The 19439-nt window shown below is 40.1% G+C and overlaps 1 protein-coding gene across 1 annotated transcript in view; it reads left to right on the top strand.

Moving 5' to 3' along the window:
- Positions 1-19439, top strand: part of SYNE2 (spectrin repeat containing nuclear envelope protein 2) — a 377154-nt gene that overhangs the window by 178711 nt on the left and 179004 nt on the right. Inside the window, 3 exon segments of the mRNA XM_050797880.1 lie at positions 1975-2139; positions 3121-3462; positions 18597-18752. Coding sequence (XP_050653837.1) covers positions 1975-2139; positions 3121-3462; positions 18597-18752 — 663 coding nt within the window.

Raw genomic sequence — 19439 nt, 5'->3', positions numbered from 1 at the left:
TTATTTTATTTTATTTTATTTTTTGAGACAGGGTCTCTCTCTTTGCCCAGACTGGAATGCAGTGGCATGATCTCAGCTCACTGCAGCATCAACCTTTGTGGACTCAGGTGATCCTCCTGCCTCAGCCTCCCGAGTAGTTGGGGCTACAGGCATGCACCGCTACACCTGGCTCATTTTTGTATTTTTTTAGAGATGGGGTTTTGCCATTTTGCCCAGGCTGGTCTTGAAATCTTTGGCTTCCCAAAGTGCTGGGACTACAGATGTGAGCCACACCTGGCCTGTTGTTCTCTTGGTAAACTGAGAGCTTTCTAATTTAATTGATCTTGTTTATTTATTTTTTTGTTTGTCTTTAGAGACAGTGTCTTGCTCTGTCACCCAAGCTAGAGTACAGTGTTGCAATCATAGTTCACTGCAGCCTCAAACTCCTAGGCTCAAGCGATCCTCCCACATCAGCCTATCTAGTAGCTAGGACTACAGGCATGCGCCAGCACACCCAGCTAATTTTTTTATTTTTGTAGAAATGGGGTCTCGCTTTGTTGCCCAAGCTGGTCTAGACCTCCTGGCCTCATATAATCCTCCTGCCTCAGACTCTGGAATAGCTCGGATTACCTGCATAAGCCACCGCGCCCAGCTCCTAATTTATCATTTTTAGATGAAAATCCTAACTCTCAAGGATGGAGGAATAAATCCAGCTCATTTTGCTATTGTATTCGTTGATGATGATATTATATTCTCTCATCAAAATTCCCCTCTCTAGGGGTAGAATGGGTTAAGATTTTTCAGGCATCTCTATGAAGGTAACAGTGTCAGTATTATCCATCCATCCGTCATCTGTTGTTAGTAGTTTATGTCAGTTGTCTTATATCCACCTTCTTATCAGTGCCTCTCCCTCAGCTCTTCCTGTCTGATCTTCAGTAAAATAATTACAAGGTAGGCTGGGCGCGGTGGCTCACGCCTGTAATTCCAGCACTTTGGGAGGCCGAGGCAGGTGGATCACGAGGGCAGGAGATCGAGACCATCCTGGCCAACATGGTGAAACCCCGTCTCTACTAAAAATACAAAAATTAACTGGGCATGGTGGCGGGTGCCTGTAGTCCCAGCTACTCGGGAGGCTGAGGCAGGAGAATCACTTGAACCCAGGAAGGTGGAGGTTGCAGTGAGCCAAGATTATACTGCTGCACTCCAGCCTGGTGACAGAGCAAGACTCCGTCTCAAAAAATAATAGTAAGAATAATTACGAGGTAAAATGTCAGCTTGTCCTGAGGGAGTATATTCTTTTAATAGAACTGTTTATAATTTTTCATACACTGAAAGCCAGATGCCATGTAAAGATTGCCTGGGTAAGAAATCCTGCTTGTCCAGATAGCAAAAGTTGGGCAGGGGTTAAGATAGACCTGTTCTTCTGTAAATTGTTTAGTAGTTGCTGCTTTTTGATCAGCTGTGGTCATTGTATTTTCCTATCCCAGGGAGAGAAACTAAAGGTAGTTTTACTTTTGAGTTAGGATTACATTTTCCTAGCACACAAGTTTGGAGTTTGATTTTTAAGACATGAATCTGAGGTTAGTTTGATCTCATATGGCCTCATTTCCAAGTGTGGAAATTGGTAGTTGGTTTTATTGCAAAGGATAATTAAGGAAGCTACTTTATCATGAATGTTTAGGATTTAATGATATAATTTGTAGGTATTTCATTTTATAAACATCTTGACAAATAAATTGTCTTCATGAAGGGGAAATGAAGGCAAAGAAGTATGGAAAAAACAAATTGTTTTCAATAAGAGTCATTTTTGGCCGGGGGGAGATGGAGACTTTGCATGAAATATCTCAAACTCTAAAATCATAACTCTAATTTATAGCCCTATTCCTGTTTCAAGATGAAACTTGTAAACAGCTATTTATTAGTCATTTAATTATGTTGTGAGTGAAAAAAATCAGAGAGAAATAGTTTGTAAATTGTCTGTGGCTTTATTTTTAGGGTTCTGTGCAAAACTTGGAAGGTCACGTTCGAGAACATGATTCATACCAGGTTTGCGTCACAGACCTGAATACTACATTGGATAATTTCTCCAAGGAATTTGTCAGTTTTTCTGATAAGCCTGTGAATCAAATAGCGGTTGAGGAAAAATTGCAGAAACTGCAGGTACTAAACAGTGTCCAGACATGATAGACATTTAAAAAAAAAAATCAATGTTAATTACAACATAATTAATCAGTGTCCTCTGTCAGAAATTCCACTGGTATTCCGATGACTCTTAGGTAATTAAAGCTCTGACCAGTCATAATAAATGAGGATGTCTTTCTTTAGTGGACAAATCCATTTATAATTTGAATTGACCCTCACTTGGTGGGCCCTCAGAGACAGTTTTACCCACTAGACTGTAGGACCTTGAAAGGCCTGTATGTTACTCCTTTATGTAACTTCAAAATCTATCCTAGTACTTGGCTGTTAGTTGGATGAATGAATGATTGAGTGAATGCTTCTTGTGTAACCCATTAGGATAACTACGACTGATAAATTGTACATCGTTCACCTGGACTTATTCTAGTTCAAAGTAGCTGCTGCAGTACATCAAATTCCTTTTGAGTCTAGAGTTTTAAAATTAGTCATATTTGTTTACGCATTTATTAAATATTGATTTTCTGCTATATTTAAGATAGTACACTAGATGAATTTCTCATCAACACAAAGTTTTGCTCTGAATTTTAAATATTAGCATTAGATTCATGTGGGTACATTCTAAATGATTATTCTTTTTAATACTTTTCACATAATAGGCACCTATTATTCAGTGTTTTGATTGTATGACAAAGACGTATCTTGAACAAAACATATGTATTCAAGGAATATCTATTGATTGCCTCCTGTGTTGTAAGAACCGTGCTGTGAAATTTTTCTAAATTACTTGTTGCAAACATTTTAGTATCTTAAAATACCTATTTGAGAATTTGATCCAAGATGCAACATGGGTTTACATTTTGCTCAAGTTTCTTCTGTGTGACACAAGTTGTTAAGTTTTTAAATATTTCCACTGGTGAAGCAAGAGTACTCTGTGATTTACAAAAGTCAATTAACTTTTGTGGCAATTGAATGGAGATATAACAATCTTTTCTCCACTCATAGGAACTAGAGAATAGACTCAGTTTACAAGATGGCACATTAAAGAAGATTTTAGCTTTAGCAAAATCCGTCAAGCAAAATACATCTTCAGTGGGGCAGAAGATTATTAAAGATGATATAAAATCACTTAAGTGTAAACAAAAAGATTTGGAAAACAGACTTGAATCTGCTAAGCAGGAGATGGAATGTTGTCTCAATAGCATTCTCAAATCAAAACGCTCAACAGAGAAGAAAGAAAAGTTTACTCTACCAGGCAGAGAGAAGCAGGCCACTTCTGATGTGCAGGAGTCTACTCAGGAATCAGCTGCAGTGGAAAAGTTGGAGGAAGACTGGGAAATAAACAAGGTAAGTGCTTGTGATTGCACTTTCAAGACAGTGAGTCTGAGAATGAAGAGGTATTTGGCTCTGAAAAGAGGGTCGTGAATCAAGCATTCTGATTTCATAATTAAATCCTCAATGTCCTGGCTATTTATGAAGCCTACTTGTAAAAAGAGCTCTTAGAAAATTGTCCAGGATTTCAGTGGTGAAATATTGCTGTTCAGTCTGTTAAAATGTCAGTCATCAATTTAGGTTTGTTATTCTCTCTGATAGGTAATCAGATGCCGTTTCTTGGGTCAAGAGCCCAAAGGCAAATTAGAAAGGCGAAAGAAAAGAAAATGTGCATTCCCTATTTTCTCAGGAAAAAAATCCAAAATCCCAATTTTTGGGGGGTTGATTTCATAATGAAATCAGAGACTGTTGGAAAGGATAGTTTCTTATCTTTTTCTTCTTGTGTTAACCCTCTGTTGTTAGATCACTTAGTGTGAGGATAGCAACATTTAGGCTCCTAGTTTTCCCTGGGGAGAAGAAAGAAGAATGTTTTCTTGTTTTCACTGTAAACAATCACATGGATACATTTCTTGTGGCTCCTAAAGTGCTTTTTCATAGGTTACAGATTGAAATGGGAATCGCACAAAGAGAGATCCAGTCAACTATATTTGAGAGGATCTCCCTGGCACGCAGCTTCTCACAGTCAGGGTCCAGTGGGACAATAGTGAAGGTTAGAACATTCAGGTATGAGTTCCCATCAGGTTTTTAGGGAGTATGTAATCAACATGAATAAAGAGAACATGCACTTTTGTTGTCTCCCTAGAACAGAAATGCATGGAAGATTAAAGGAACCAGGCAGGATTTTCTAAAAATATGTAAAACAATGTGAAATGCCTATGGAGCGTCTCTCTGTGAGGAAAGTTTTTTAAACAAATCCCACAGTGTTAGATATTGCTAAGGAAATGTGTCAGGCCGGGCATGGTGGCTCACATCTGTAATCCTAGCACTTTGAGAGGCCTTGGAGGATCCCTTGAGACCAGGCTGGGCAACATAGCAAGACCCCTGTCTACCAAAAAATAATAATATTAATAACCGAGCATGATAGTGCACGTCTGTTAGCCCAGCTCCTTGGGAGGCTGAGATGGGGGATCACTTGAGCCTAGGAATTTGAGGTTACAGAGAGCTGTGATTGTGCCACTGTACTCCACCCTCGGCGACAGAGTGAGACCCTATCTCTAATCTTTTTTTTTTTTTTGAGACGGACTTTCACTCTTTTTGCCCCGACTGAAGTGCAATGGCGTGATCTTGGCTTACCGCAACCTCCGCCTCCTGGGTTCAAGCGATTCTCCCGCCTCAGCCTCCCGAGTAGCTGGGATGATAGGCATGCTCTACTACGCCTGGCTAATTTTGTATTTTTAGTAGAAGACGGGGTTTCTCTAAGTCTTTTAAAAAGAAAATATGTCTTAGAGGATTAAGAGATCGGTGAGTGATGTTCTTGATGTTGTATGTGTGAAAGAAACTTTTAAAACAGTATTTAAATAGCAGTAGTTAGGCAGGAGTTAGTGGCTCAAACCAGTAATCTCGGCATTTTGGTGGGCTGACGTGGGAATATCACTTGAGCCCAGGAGTTTGAGATCAGTCTGGGCAACATAGGGAGATCCCATCTCTACAAAAAATTTAAAAATTAGCTGGGCATGGTGGCTTGCACCTGTGTTCCCAATTATTTGAGAGGCTGAGGTGGGAGGATTGCATGAGCCCCAAAGGTTGAGGTTGCAGTGAGCCATGATTGTGTCACTGTACTTCAGCCTGGGCAACAGAGCAACACCCTGTCTCTAAATAAATAAAATGATAAAGTCAAAAAGGAAGGAAAAATACCTGAGTGCTTTCTATGAGATAGGTTGTACAAGAGGGCACAGTCCTAACACATGAGCTTGCTAAAGGGAGTTACTTGCCTAACAACTTTTAAACTAACTTCCCAGATCCATTTTGACTGTGAACCCTCAAAACTCAATAGAAAATCATAATCTAAAAATAAGAATTGTTTTTGGCTGGGTGCAGTGGCTCACAGCCGTAATCTCAGCAGTTGGGGAGGCCGAGGTGGATAGATTGCTTGAGCCCAGGAGTTCAAGACCAGCCTGGGCAATGTGGTAAAACCCAGTCTCTACAAAGAAAAATACAAAAGTTAGCCAGAGGTGGGTGGCACATGCCTATAGTCCCAGCTACTTGGGAGGTTGAGGTGGGAGAATTGCTTGAGCCCAGGAGGTTGAGAATGTAGTGAGCCGAGATTGTGCCACTGCACTCAAGCCTGGGTGACAGAGCAAGACCCTTGTCTCAAAAAAAAAAAAAAAGCTTTTACTTAATCTTGGATGATAAGAGTTGTTGATAGTTTATGATACAAATTTAAGGGTTATTGATAGTTTATGATACTTCATTTAAATGTTTTTTTCAAGGCAAATGGAGGAATTGAAGTCCTCAAATAATTTTCATAAGTCTGGATACAGATAACTAGTTTTTATTCTCTAGTAACCTTTTCTTTATTCTTTTGTAACATGGCTATTTTTCTGTATCTGCGTGACTTATTTTCTCTGAGTACTGGCTGTATTTACTTGTATGTAATATTAGAGTATGTAATATTATATAACATTAGTCTATTAAGGTCAAGAGCAGTTTTAAGGTTGAACAGCAACTAGCAAAAGAGATCAGATTTATGCTTAGATGAATAAAGTACATGTATAATGTGACAAATGACATAACTGTGTTAAGGACTTAAGCTGGATTCTCAATATGATGAATACATAGGACACATAAAGGCACAGTTTACTGAATTATAAATTTGATATAAAATCATTGTGATAGTGAAAATAAGCACTTTAGTCATTAAAAACATTACTTGAGACCTGTTTTGTGCTAGTCATTCTGCTGGAACATGAGGATATAGTTGTCACAGCTTAAAATCTAACACTAATTAAATAGCTAATTAATACTCACTTCATATGCCTTTTTGAAATCCAGAGAGGCTTTTATCAGATTATTTTGAATAGACTCCAGAAGAATTTTTAGCAAGTTTTTATTTCTTCTATTGTTTCTTTAATAAATGTCATTAATCTTAGAGTTTTGTTGAAAATGTGATGGCAATTTCCAAAAATTGCCATCATAGCATGTATATATTTGAATCCATTGCCAAGAATTTCATTTCAGATGAAATGCAGGTGATTTTGTAGATCTGGACCTTTGGTTGACCTTTTCTTTAATACTGGAAATGTTCAGGCAGACCTAGAAACAAAAGAAGTTGCAAAATTCAGTATGACAGGTATTTGTGCTTATGATTCAATACCATACTGCATATTTTTATAGATGCGTATTTCTGAATTTTTACATATGAGTAGGCAGAAGTACCTTCCGTCTCCTCTTTCCTATGTAGATTAAGTGAAGCAACAGATTAAGATATGGTAAAAAGTGAAGACTGTCACATCTCTTAGGATTTTATGTTCCCATAAAGGGAAATGATAAAGAGGAAAAACAGGGAAACTCATACATTTCTATATTATTTTTTTCTAAAAAATCATAATGCAACATTACAGCTTATCTGGTATCGAATGATCTTTCTTGCCCCATCCTTCCAAAATAGCAACCTACATGACATAATTGCTTTTTAAAATCTGAAAACCTTTTGTCTGTAATTACTTCTTTGATTTCCTTATCATTGGCATAATTGTTAGCATTTCTGAGTTGATTTTGTTCTTTTCAGAAGTTTCTGAACATTTCTAATTTGATGTTTAAGAAGGCATTTGTAGATAAATCTTGGAAGGTAGATGATCACATGCAGGCAAAATGTGCAAAGCTCTACCTGTGGGTGACTGAGCTGGAACAAAGCCTGAAGTCAGAACTTGAATGAGAAGGAAACTGCTTACTGGAGGGTTTTCAATCCTGGGGTGAATTATGTCTATTTCTGATGTTGTTTATCCTGTTAACTCGGTAGAAAAAAAGTTGTAACAGAGCACATAGTTGGGCCGTGTGTCAACTACAGTGTCCTACTTTGCCCTTTCTGGCCAGTATGTAAATCTTGCATCTTACTGCAGAGGTATTTTCACAATCCAAAATTTATTCCTTAATGGGATAAACAACTTACATTGTGCATGTTTGTTTGTTTGTTTCCATGTATAATAAACAACATGCATTTGAGAACATGCTCCAAAGTTGTAAAATCTCAGGCTAAAAAGACCTTAGAAATTGTCTAGCCTAACCCTTGTATTTCAGGTGAGGGAATTGAAGTCCAGCAGAGCTAAGACTAGAACCTAGGCATCCTTTATTTATTTTTTATGAATTTTAGAAACAGGGTCTGGCTCTGTCACCCAGGCTGGAGTGTAGTGATAGTGCAGTCATAGCTCACTGCAGCCTTGAGTTCCTAACCCTAAGCCATCCTCCTGCCTTAGCTTCCTGAGTAGCTAGAACTCCAGGCATGTACCACAATGCCCAGCTAATTTTTGTATTTTTTTTTTGTAGAGACCCAGTCTTACTATGTTGCCCAGAGTAGTCTTGAAGGCATCCTATCTATCTTCAGTCTGATGCTCAGAACTTTACTATTTCATTTTACAAAATGTGTTATATGAGTGGAAAATTCAGATCCAAAAAAGTTTGAGGAATGTAGGGTTAAACAAATTCAAATAGGTTTTCTTTACTGTGTGACCTTTTAAAGCCTTTAATAGGCTAATGTGCTGACTGACCTCAGTGGACTCTTTATTGAGTTCTCATGGATACCTTGTCCCATTTGAATACAAATCCTGGCATTTGTTTCAAACTTTCTTTTTCCTCTTTTTCTTCTTTAACTTAAAAAATCAACTCCCCTATTCTAAGAATGTTTTCAACTTTCTCCACTCTTTCAGCCCAGCCAAACCCTGTTCTATCATTCTTTTTTGTTTTTTGTTTGTTTGTTTGTTTGTTTGGAGAAAGGGTCTCCCTCTGTCGCCCAGGCTGGAGTGCAGTGGCGCCATCTTGGCTCACTGCAACCTCTGCCTCCTGGACTCAAACGATCCTCCCCACCTGCCTCCTAAGTCGCTGGGATCACAGGTGTGTACCACCACACCAGCTAATTTTGTATTTTTGGTAGAGACGGGGTTTTGCCATGTTGCCCAGGCAGGTCTCAAACTCCTGGGCTAAGGCAATCCTCCCTTCCACCTTGGCCTCCCAAAGCGCTGGGATTACGGGCATGAACCACCACCCCTGGCCACCCTGTTTGTATCATTCTTGACAGATGTCTGGTCAACAGCTGCTACATTGACAGACCCTCAGTTTCTTTCCATTTTACTCTATAACCCACACATTTAAAAAAAAATTTTTTTAATTTTTTTCCCCAGTCACCTGCAGGCCAAAGACAAATATACTATTTAAATTGGAAATGGATGACTGAGTAAAATTCTTATTCTGGTTTAAATTTTCTGGTTTCAATTCTTCTGTACATCTGCTCAGTTTAAATTCATTGAATGAGGCAGTGAATAGCATCCCCACATAGACATGGTCTCTGTTCTCATAGAGCTTCTAATCTAGATGGGGGATACACATTAATCAACTAATTATCCCAATGAAAATCTAATTACGGGAACCGAAGGAAGGAACCTAGTTCCATGATAGTCTTTTACCAAGAAATCTGACCTACACTGCGGTGTCAGAGAGAGCTCCCAGGAAGCAGCGTTGGAAGAGAGACTGGAAGTGTCAGTTGGAGTTAACAGAGCTCAGGGCTGGGTGTGGAGAGCATTTTTGACAGAAATACTGTTCCTCTTTTGGTGGGGGAGAGCGTGAGGAATTTCGGAAGCTGACTAGGAGCACCGTGGCTACAACATAGAGGCAGATGGCAGAGGAGAGTGACAGAGATGAGGCCCGAGAGATAGGTGTGGCTGGCTGTGCCTTACGGGTCACATTAACATTTTAGATGTTATACTAAGAGAAACTGGCAGCCTCTGAGACTGTGTTGATCTGGCTTTTGGTTTTGTCTCTAATGGTGATGATGTATGCTTATGCAAAGAGTTGTTTTTCACTGCTTTATATTGTAAAGCTGTAGAGAAGAAAGAAATACATCCTTTAGAGCTGGTATGACACTCTGCCCCATTGTTGCCAGGTTACAAGTATTGGATTTAGGTTTCTGCCTGTCACAAAGTTACCACAGCCATGGGCTGTAGCCCCTGAATGGGAAAAGGGATAGTGAAGCTGTCACTGACTTGCCCCTTGTGACTGTGCTAACATGTTAGCCAAGCTGGAGACCATGCTCAGTCATTTAGAGCTCAGTGTTGTCAATGCTGAAGTGGAATGTTTACTTTGTGAGTCAGGGGATATAAAGATGAAAATGTCTTGGTCTTGCCCTTAGGAGGAGTTGATGATATTCTTCTCACCTCCTATTCCTTTCCAAACAGACCCAAATGAAAGGAAAGATACGTGTTTAAAAAAAGCAACATTTGGAAAAAAAGAGTAAACATTGTTGGCCATGTAACCCAGCCATGCTTTGATAGAATGGTCATTTTCCACTTTAAATTTATTATTAACTTTCAACATTCTATTTATGCTCAGAAGCTCAATATGTATGCTTTAGTACACTGTTTAAAATTATACTTTGTCTTGGAGTTTATGCTAACCATAATTTCTTTTTTAAATAGAGAAATTTCAGGAGCAGGGAGAAGGGAAAGAATTAGGTGTCCAGGGGCTTAGAATTTATAAGGGCTCCATGAGAGGCTGTGCATTGGTAGATACTCCAGAATAGACACGGGCCCTTGAAAGCTTGTACCTCTGGGGAAAAGTAGACCAGGAAAATCTCAAGTCGGAGAAAGGACTAGGAAGCTTCTTTTTCCAGTTACATATAGAAATAAGAGGTCTTGCATGAGAAACCTCAATCAACCCTACATCTTAAGCAGGTTTTGAGTCTGAGTTTATACTAATTTGCATTGTGGAGCAGGTCTAGCCAAGAAATTAACATGACAGTCAGTCTCTAATCTGTGTGTCTGTCTACCTACCTACCTACCAGTCAGGCCAAAGAGATTCCCACAAGTACGTTAAAAGAAGAAAGTCTGATAACAAATAATTAGTAAGAATGAATGAATAAATAAATAAATAACACAGAGGAACACTCTACCACAAGGAGGAGTACTCATCACATCAAATGAGAGAATACCGTAAGAAAGTGAGATAATGCAGCAATCTGAAAGATATTTTACCATAATGTGTTTAAAATGATTAGTGATTAAAAAAAGAAATTGAAATCAAAGGGAAAGAATACCGTACTTTGAGGAATCATAAGGGACTTCCACCAAACAACCAAAAAAGTCATTAAATGCAGATTGTTCTGGACAAATTAAGCAGCAAATTTGACATAGTCTGAAGAGACTTAGAATATATGACTGAGAAAATTATCACAAAATCCATCATCTATAAAGAGATGTACCCCCTACTGTAGAGGTGAGGTTTAAAAAAAGTGTGTGTATGTGTGTATATACACATGTGTATATATGTGTATGTGTGTATATACGTATATATGTGTGTATATATGTATATGTATGTATATACATATATGTGTGTATATGTATATACATATGTGTGTCATATATATGACAGAAAATAGGAAGGAATTTTAAGAGAGCCAGAGGCTATACTGCAATGATTGAACACATTTCTGACAGGAGCTTTAGAAGGAGAGAATAGAGAGATTGGAGGAAAGGCAAAACTTAGAATTTTCCAAAATTGAGCAAAAATATAAATCTTGTTTCAAGAACAGAGAGCCTTGAACAGACTAAATAAAAATAAACTCTTATCTAAAAGCATTGTAGTTAAAATAGTAAAACACCAGGGCCAAAAAGAAGAATCTTAAAGGCAACTAGAGAAAAAAGATGACCTCTAATAAAACAAGTATGTCAATAATAAATTTCTCAATATGGAAAGTCAGAAGGCACAAATGAGATCTTCAAGGAGCTGTCAACCTAGGACAAAGTAACTGTCAACCTGGCTGAATTATCATTCTAGAATGAGGCAAAATACATTTTGAGACAAAGACTGAAAGTTTACCTATGTCAAACTTCAAATAAAATATATTAAAGAAAAGCTTAAATGTGAAGAGAAAAAATGTAAATCTTTACAAGAGAATATGAAAGAACATGTTTGTGATCTTGGGGCGTAGAAGACTTTGTTAAACAGGCCCTAAAACCACAAGCTTCAATAGGAAAAGAGAGATAAATTTTCACTAGATTAAAACAGCAAGCTCTTGGCTGGGCGCGGTGGCTCACATCTGTAATCCCAGCACTTTGGGAGGCCGAGGCAGGCGGATCACGAGGTCAAGAGTTCGAGACCAGCCTGACCAATATAGTGAAACCCCGTCTCTACTAAAAATACAAAAGTTAGCTGGGCGTAGTGGCGCATGCCTGTAGTCCCAGCTGCTTGGGAGGCTGGGGCAGGAGAATCGCTTGAACCCGGGAGGCAGAGGTTGCAGTGAGCCGAGATGGCACCACTGCATTCCAGCCTGGGCGACAGGGCGAGACTCTGTCTCCAAAAAAAAAAAAAATAGTTAAAAAAAAAAAAAAAACCGGCAAGCTCTTGTTCAACACAAGACATCATACACAAAGTTTAAAGACAATCTACTGAAAGATAATGACAATGCATGTAACTATTAGAAGATTAACATCCAGAATACAAAAAAAGCCGAAAATCACTAAGAACACAAAAAAATGGACAATGGATATGCAAAAGCAATCACAGAAGTTAGGACTCGTATGTCCAATGAACATATGAAGAGTAGCTCAGGCCAGGCGCTCTGACTCATCCCTGTAATCCCAGCACTTTGGGAGGCTGAGGCAGGAAGATTGCTTGAGCCCAGGAGTTCAAGACCAGGCTGAGCAGCAAGGAAGACCCCAACTCTAGAAAATATTTTTTAAAATTAGCTGGATGTGATGATGTGTGCCTGTAGTCCCAACAACTTGGGAGGCTGAAACAGGAGGATCACTTGAACCTAGGAGATTGAGGCTGCAGTGAGCCATGTTCACACCACTGCACTCCAGCTTGGGTGACAGAGCAAGACCCTGTCTTAAAAAAAAAAAAAAGAAAAGAAAATATGAACTCTATCACTATGCTGGTAGGAATATAAACAGCAAGTCAGTGTGGAGAATAAATCAATAACTCTCTATTGAGAATCAAAGGGAGCACATTACTACCAGTATTTTTAACTCTACATAGATATCCTACGGAACTCCACACATGCACAAGAAGAATCATACAAGGGTATATATCACAGCACTATTATATGAAAAGGTGGAAACAATATTGTTGTCCACAGTAGTCTAACAGATGAAAAATTCATTTTCATTCATTCAGTATAATGAACTAGATTTATAATCTGTTAACATGGATAAACCTCCAAACATACTGCTGAGTGGAAAAAAACAGGTTATGACATGATACATCCATGATTCTATTTCAGTAAGAATTAAAAACACATAAAGCAATGTTATATGAATACTAACATGTGTAGTGAAAGTATACAAATGGTTGTATAGACTTTGGTGGCTGGTTCTGGAGAGGAAGAGATGAAAAGGAGTAGAGATTGGGCTTTAAATTTTTTTTTTTAATACAGAAAATTACATCAGTTTAAATCTGTGTGGTCAGTAATATGTGTCTGTTGATGATATGGTTTGGCTGTGTCCCCACCCAAATCTCATCCTGAATTGTAACTCCCACAATTCCCATGTGTCATGGGAGGAACCCGGTGGGAGGTAATTGAATTATGGGGGGCAGGTCTTTCCTGCGCTGTTTCATGATAGTGAATGAGTCTCATGAGATCTGATGGTTTTAAAAAATGGGAGTTTGCCTGCATAGCCTCTCTCTTTTTGCGTGCCACCATCCACATAAGATGTGACTAATGTTCCTCCTTGCCTTCCACCATGACTGTGAGGCTTCCCCAGCCATGTGGAGCTGTGAGTCCATTAAACCTCTTTCTTTTTTAAATTGCCCAGTCTTGGGTGTGTCTTTATCAGTACCCTGAAAACAAACTAATACCATAAATTGGTACCAGTAATGTGGGGCATTGCTGAAAAGATACCTGAAAATTTGGAAGTGACTTAGGAACTGGGTAACAGGTAGAGGTTGGAACAGTTTGGAGGGCTCAGAAGAAGACAGGAAAATGTGGGAAAGTTTGGAACTTCCTAGAAACTTGTTGAATGACTTTGACCAAAAGCCTGATAGTGAAATGGAAATAAGGTCCAGGCTGAGGTAGTCTCAGATGGAGATGAGGAACTTGTTGGGAACTGGAGCAAAGGTGACTCATTATGTTTCAGCAAAGGGATTGGTGGCATTTTGTCCCTGCCCTAGAGATTTGTGGAACTTTGAACTTGAGAGAGATGATTTAGGGTATCTGGTGGAAGAAATTGCTAAGCAACAAAACATTCAAGAGGTGACTTGGGTGCTGTTAAAGGCATTCAGTTTTATAAAGGAAGCAGAGCATAAAAGTTAGGAAATTTTGCAGTCTGACAATATGATAGAAAACAAAAACCCATTTTCTGAGGAGAAATTCAAGCAGGCTGAAGAAATTTGCATAAGTAACAAGCTGAATGCTGATCCCCAAGACAACAGGAAAATGTCTCCAGGGCATGTCAGAGGTCTTCACCGCAGCCCCTCCCATCACAGGCCCAGAGGCCTATGGAAAAAAAAAAATGATTTTGTGGGCTGGGCCCAGAGTCCTTTTGCTGTATACCATCTAGGGACCATGTGCCCTGCGTCTCAGGTGCTCCAGCCTTGACTAAAAGGAGCCAAGGAACAGCTCGGGCTGTGGCTTCAGAGTGTGCAAGCCCCAAGCCTTGGCAGCTTCCACGTGGCGTTGAGCTTGTGGGTACACAGAAGTCAAGAATTGAGGTTTGCGAACCTCTGCCTAGATTTCTGAAGATGTATGGAAACACCTGGATGCCAAGACAGAAGTTTGCTGCAGGGGCGGGGCCCTCACAGAGAACCTCTGCTAGGGTAGTGCAGAAGGGAAATGTGGGATCGGAGCCCCCACACAGTGTCCCTACTGGGGCACCACCTAGTGGAGTGGTCTCACTGTTACCTAGCCTAGTGCAGTGACGCAATCATGGCTCACTGTAGCCTCAGCCTCTTGGGCTCAAGTGATCCTCCCACCTCAGCCTCCTGAGTAGCTGGGACTACAGACACATGCCACCACACTGAGCAAATGCCACTGTCCTCCGGACCCCAGGATGGTAGACCCACTGACAGCTTGCACTATTTGCCTGGAAAAGCTGCAGACACTCAATGCCAGCTTATGAAAGCAGCCGGGAAGGAGGCTGTACCCTGCAAAGCCACAGGTGCAGAGCTGCCCAAGACCATGGGAGCCTATCCCTTGCATCAGCATGACCTGGATATGAGACCTAGAGTCAAAGGAGATCATTTTGGTGTTTTAAAATTTGACTGCCCTGCTTAATTTCAGACTTGCATGGGCCCCGTAACTCCTTTGTTTTGGCCAATTCATCCCATTTGGAACAGCTGTATTTAACAAATACCTGTACCCACATTATATCTAAGAAGTAATGAGCTTGCTTTTGATTTTACAGGCTCATAGGCAAAGGGACTTGCTTTGTCTCAGATGACACTTTCAACTGTGGACTTTTGGGTTAATGTTGAAATGAGTTAAGATTTTGGGGGACTGTTGGGAAGGCGTGATTGGTTTTGAAATGTGAGGACATGAGATTTGGAGGGGCCAGCGGCAATATGATGTGGTTTGGCTGTGTCCCCCACCCAAATCTCATCTTGAATTGTAAGCCCCACAATTCCCACGTGCCGTGGGAGGAACCTGGTGGGAGGTGATTGAATTATGGGGTGGATCTTTCCTGCGCCGTTCTCGTGATAGTGAATGAGTCTCATGAGATCTGATTGTTTTAAAAAACGGGAGTTTGCCCACACAACCTCTCTCTTTTTGCCTGCTGCCATTCATGTAAGATGTGACTTACTCCTTGCCTTCCGCCATGATTGTGAGGCTTCCCCAGCCACATGGAACTGTAAGTCCAATGAAACCTCTTTCTTTTTTAAATTGCCCAGTCTCAGGTATGTCTTTACCAGCAGTGTGCAAATGGACTGATACAGTTATATTTTATTAAGGTTAATATGAAATATTTTACTTATTAAAATAAAACGTTTCAAATGAACGTGCAAAGTAAAATTAAAATGGAGGAAAGGGTGGTGAGCAAAGGACGCCTGGTAATGAAAGAATCGTTCCAGGAGCCTATCAGGACGTGGAGTCTGTGTTCTAACCTCTCTGTCACAAGCAAAGGACCTTTTACATTTGAAATATTAGTTCAAGGGATTCTGTTGGCTTTTCTGCCAAGTTAGAAACATGGCTTTGGGAGTTGGTAAACAATTGAACTTTTGGGGGTAATTTCAGGTTTTCGAGCATCCTTTTTCTGACTACTAAAGGCAGTTGTTAGAAATGTCACTTTTCTGTTGTGTAACCATAGTCCTCAGGTACTGGATCATCAGATAAGAGAGACTAAGGGCTCTGCAATCTTAGTAGATGAAGAATAACAGATAAAGTGTTCCTCAGGTCCAGTATCTAGGCTTTTAGTGCAGGTTCTCTGGGGCCCAGGATGTATTTCTAGGGGTCCTCTAGGAAATAGCAACCATCAGATAGAAAGGAAACAACTATCTAGCTCATAGGACTGGCTCATAGGCAGAAAGCACCTACTGGCCAGTGAAACCTGAGGTGTGGCACCTCTCTTCTCATAGACTTCCTGGATCTTTCCCCTGTGAGATGCTGCTGCCCTAGCTGTAGATTTTCACCACAGTGTCCCTCAATACCTTGTTGGAACCTGAGGAAATTTACAAAATTATTTCAGTAATTTGCAGCCTTTTAGAAGAAGTGACTTATGCTAAATGCCAATTAAGTACTTCAAAACCAGTAGCCCTGGACAATGGAATTCTCTTTCCAGTTAAAACTGGTGAAGCTCCTGACAATATTTGTTTTATTTAAATGAACTTTTAATTTTAGAATAGTTTTACAGTTACAGAGAAGTTGCAGAGATAATACAAAAAGTTCCTTTACACCCCTGCACCCAGTTTCCCCTCGTTAACATCTTACAATATATCTAGAGAGTATTTTTAAGACATCAATTTCTACCTTATTTGGGGATGTGGACATGTTTTATTCACAAATTTGATACCTCAAAGATTCTATGGACATGAAAGTATATAGCACAATTAAATGATTTTTCGTATATAAAGTAACCTGAAAATAAAAACGAGTGCCTTAGCAAAATTATGGACATCTTTTAAAATTACTGCCATGGTGCTTTGTACATCTCAGGGCTCCACAAACATTTATTGAAAGAATAAGCAAGTAAATGCAGATGCATTGTCTCTCTGTGTCCTATTGAGAACCTCAAGTTCTTAAAGCTTTCAGAAAAGGTCAAATTACCTCATATATAACTTGTTCTGCCTTACCTAGGTTTGAATTATTACTACTGATTGGCTTAAGACATAATTTATCCTTTCTTTTTTTTGAAATCAAAATGATTTTGAGACAGGGTCTCACTGTCACCCAGTCTGGAGTGCAGTGGCGCAATCATGGCTCGCTGTAGACTCAGCCTGCTGGGCACAAGTGATCCTCCCACCTCAGCCTCCTGAGTAGCGGGACTGCAGATGCGTGCCACCACGCTGAGCTGATTTTTGTATTTTTTTGTACAGATGGGGTTTCACCGTGTTGCCCATGGTGAACTCCTTGACTGGGATCAAGCAATCCGCCTACCTCGGCCTCCCAAAGTGCTGGAATTATAGGCATGAGCCACTGTGGCTGGCCAATTTATTCTTAATGATACAGAATTTTTCTCGGCCCCTTCACCAGACTCGTAAAAGGGGCGCCCCGTCTACTTGGTCCACTGTGCTCAACCCCTTGCAGGAGGGAGCGTGTGAGCAAGTGAGCATAGGATCTGGCCAACTGCTCTGGGTGCCAAGACAGGAACAAGCTCTGTGTGGGGCCTGTGGCCAGACCAGGCATGTCACCTTGAGGGGAACGCAGTGGCTCCTGGGTGAGGTGCCCACGATCCTGAAGCCCTAGAAAGGGGTATTACGGCGCTCCTTTAGTTCTGCTGTCTGCAGATGGTGGTGTGTTAGTAGCTCAGCTGGCCCCTTGCCTCGTCGTGTGGGGCAGCCGCCCTCCACCTGCAAAGGCAAAGGGCCGGTGTGACAGCCTTTCTGGGTACCCATGCTTGGTGGGTCCCAAGCTCTTGTCCAGCATCCAAGAAGAATGAGGTCACGTGGATGATTGAAAGATGGTGAAGGCCAAGAATTTTATTGAGCGATGAAAATGGCTCTCAGTGGAGAGGAGAGCTGAATGGGGGATGGGAAGGGCAGGTTGTCTTCCCTGAAGTCAGGTTGTCTCTCCCCTGAAGTCAGGCCATCTCCTCCTCTACCAACTGATTCTGGTGTCTTTATAAGCCCGGGATAGGGAGTGTGTGCTGATTGGTTTATAATTATGCGAAAAAGGTTAAAGCGAAGACTCCACTCAAAGGAAAGCATGACAGTGTAGAAAACCCATTAGGAAAGGGTAGGTATATGTAAAATAAGGGAAGGGTGGGGATCAATCAGAGGAAAGTGTGCCAAACAGGAGGACAAGTTTTCGGTTCGTCCTAGGAATTAACTTGTAGCTTGACTTTCAGGCTTTAAACTGTCTTTGGCATGGAGGCGGGGTTTCACTGGGGACTTGCCCCTATCTGTCTAGGCATTTGACTGCCTCCTGTCACTATAATTAATATCACAAATCCTTGGTGTTACCTCCATCTAGCCACTTATTTTAAACTACCAGTAGGTAACAACAAATGCCTATTATTTGCCCTGCTCACTGTATCCTGGTGAACACTAAAGCATACACTTTTGGGTTTTTTAAAAATATATGTTTTCTGTCTTTAAGACTATAGATTTTGCTTCAATATACAATTGAGCAATGCTATATCCTGTACTACTTTATCACAAAAGGTTTCATCTTGGGGTAATACCAACATAGGCATTATTATATGGAAAAATCACATTTCATAGTGCCCAAATATACTTTTAAAGTCTATAAATCCAAGTAAACAGAAGAAACTGGAATGTTTTCATAGAGAAAAATAAACAGTATTTATTTGGAAAGTAGACTATTCAGCAATTAATCTTTTTATATATTTCAGGATTCAGCTGTGGAAGTGATTATGTCAAAACAACTTTCTCTCAATGCTCAAGAAAGCATGAAAAACACTGACGATGAGCAGAAAGTCAATGAGCTGCAAAATCAACCTTTAGAATTAGATATTATGTTAAGAAATGAACAATTAGAAGAGATAGAGGTATGGAAACATAAAAACACTGACAGCATGATTGCATCATTTATCCAGTGCAATACAATATATTTTAATTGCCAAAAACTTGCTTGTACAGAGTGAAAAGTCTTATTTAACCTTTGCCTGATGATCAATTTGGTAACTATATAATTATGTACTAAGTAAGTTGTATAAATCTTTCCATTTAGAAAGTAGAAGAGTTTAATGAACATTAGTCTTCTTTCTGTTTCACAAAGTTCCTAAAAACTTAGTGACAAAATTTGGAGATTTTGACTTGCCATCATTCCTTTTCTTACAAGTATATATTCTTCTGATTTTGACAAATGTATTTTTCCTAACAATCAGTGCGATGAGGTTCCTCCACCTTTGTTTTTACATCTGTGTTTACATAGTTACGTTTATGTATTTATGGGCTTCCAGCTGTGTAATCTAAAAATCCAATACATGGCCATATTTTAAAAAGTGAAACTGCAGCCAGACATGGTGGCTCATGTCTGTTATCCCAGCACTTTGGGAGGCTGAGGTCGGAGGATTGCCTGAGTCTAGGAGTTGGAGACCAGCCTGGGCAACATTGTGAGACCCCATCTCTATCAAAAAAATACAAAAATTATTTAGGCAAGATGGTGTGTGCCTGTAGTTTCAGCTACTCAGGAGGCTGAGACAGGAGGATCGCTTGAACCCAGGAGTTCAAGG

The sequence above is a fragment of the Macaca thibetana genome, chromosome 7 (assembly GCF_024542745.1).
Source record: "Macaca thibetana thibetana isolate TM-01 chromosome 7, ASM2454274v1, whole genome shotgun sequence".
In the NCBI taxonomy this organism is placed as follows: Eukaryota; Metazoa; Chordata; class Mammalia; order Primates; family Cercopithecidae; genus Macaca; species Macaca thibetana.
Note: the sequence above shows the minus strand (reverse complement) of the source record. Positions and strands in the feature narration are given on the sequence as shown.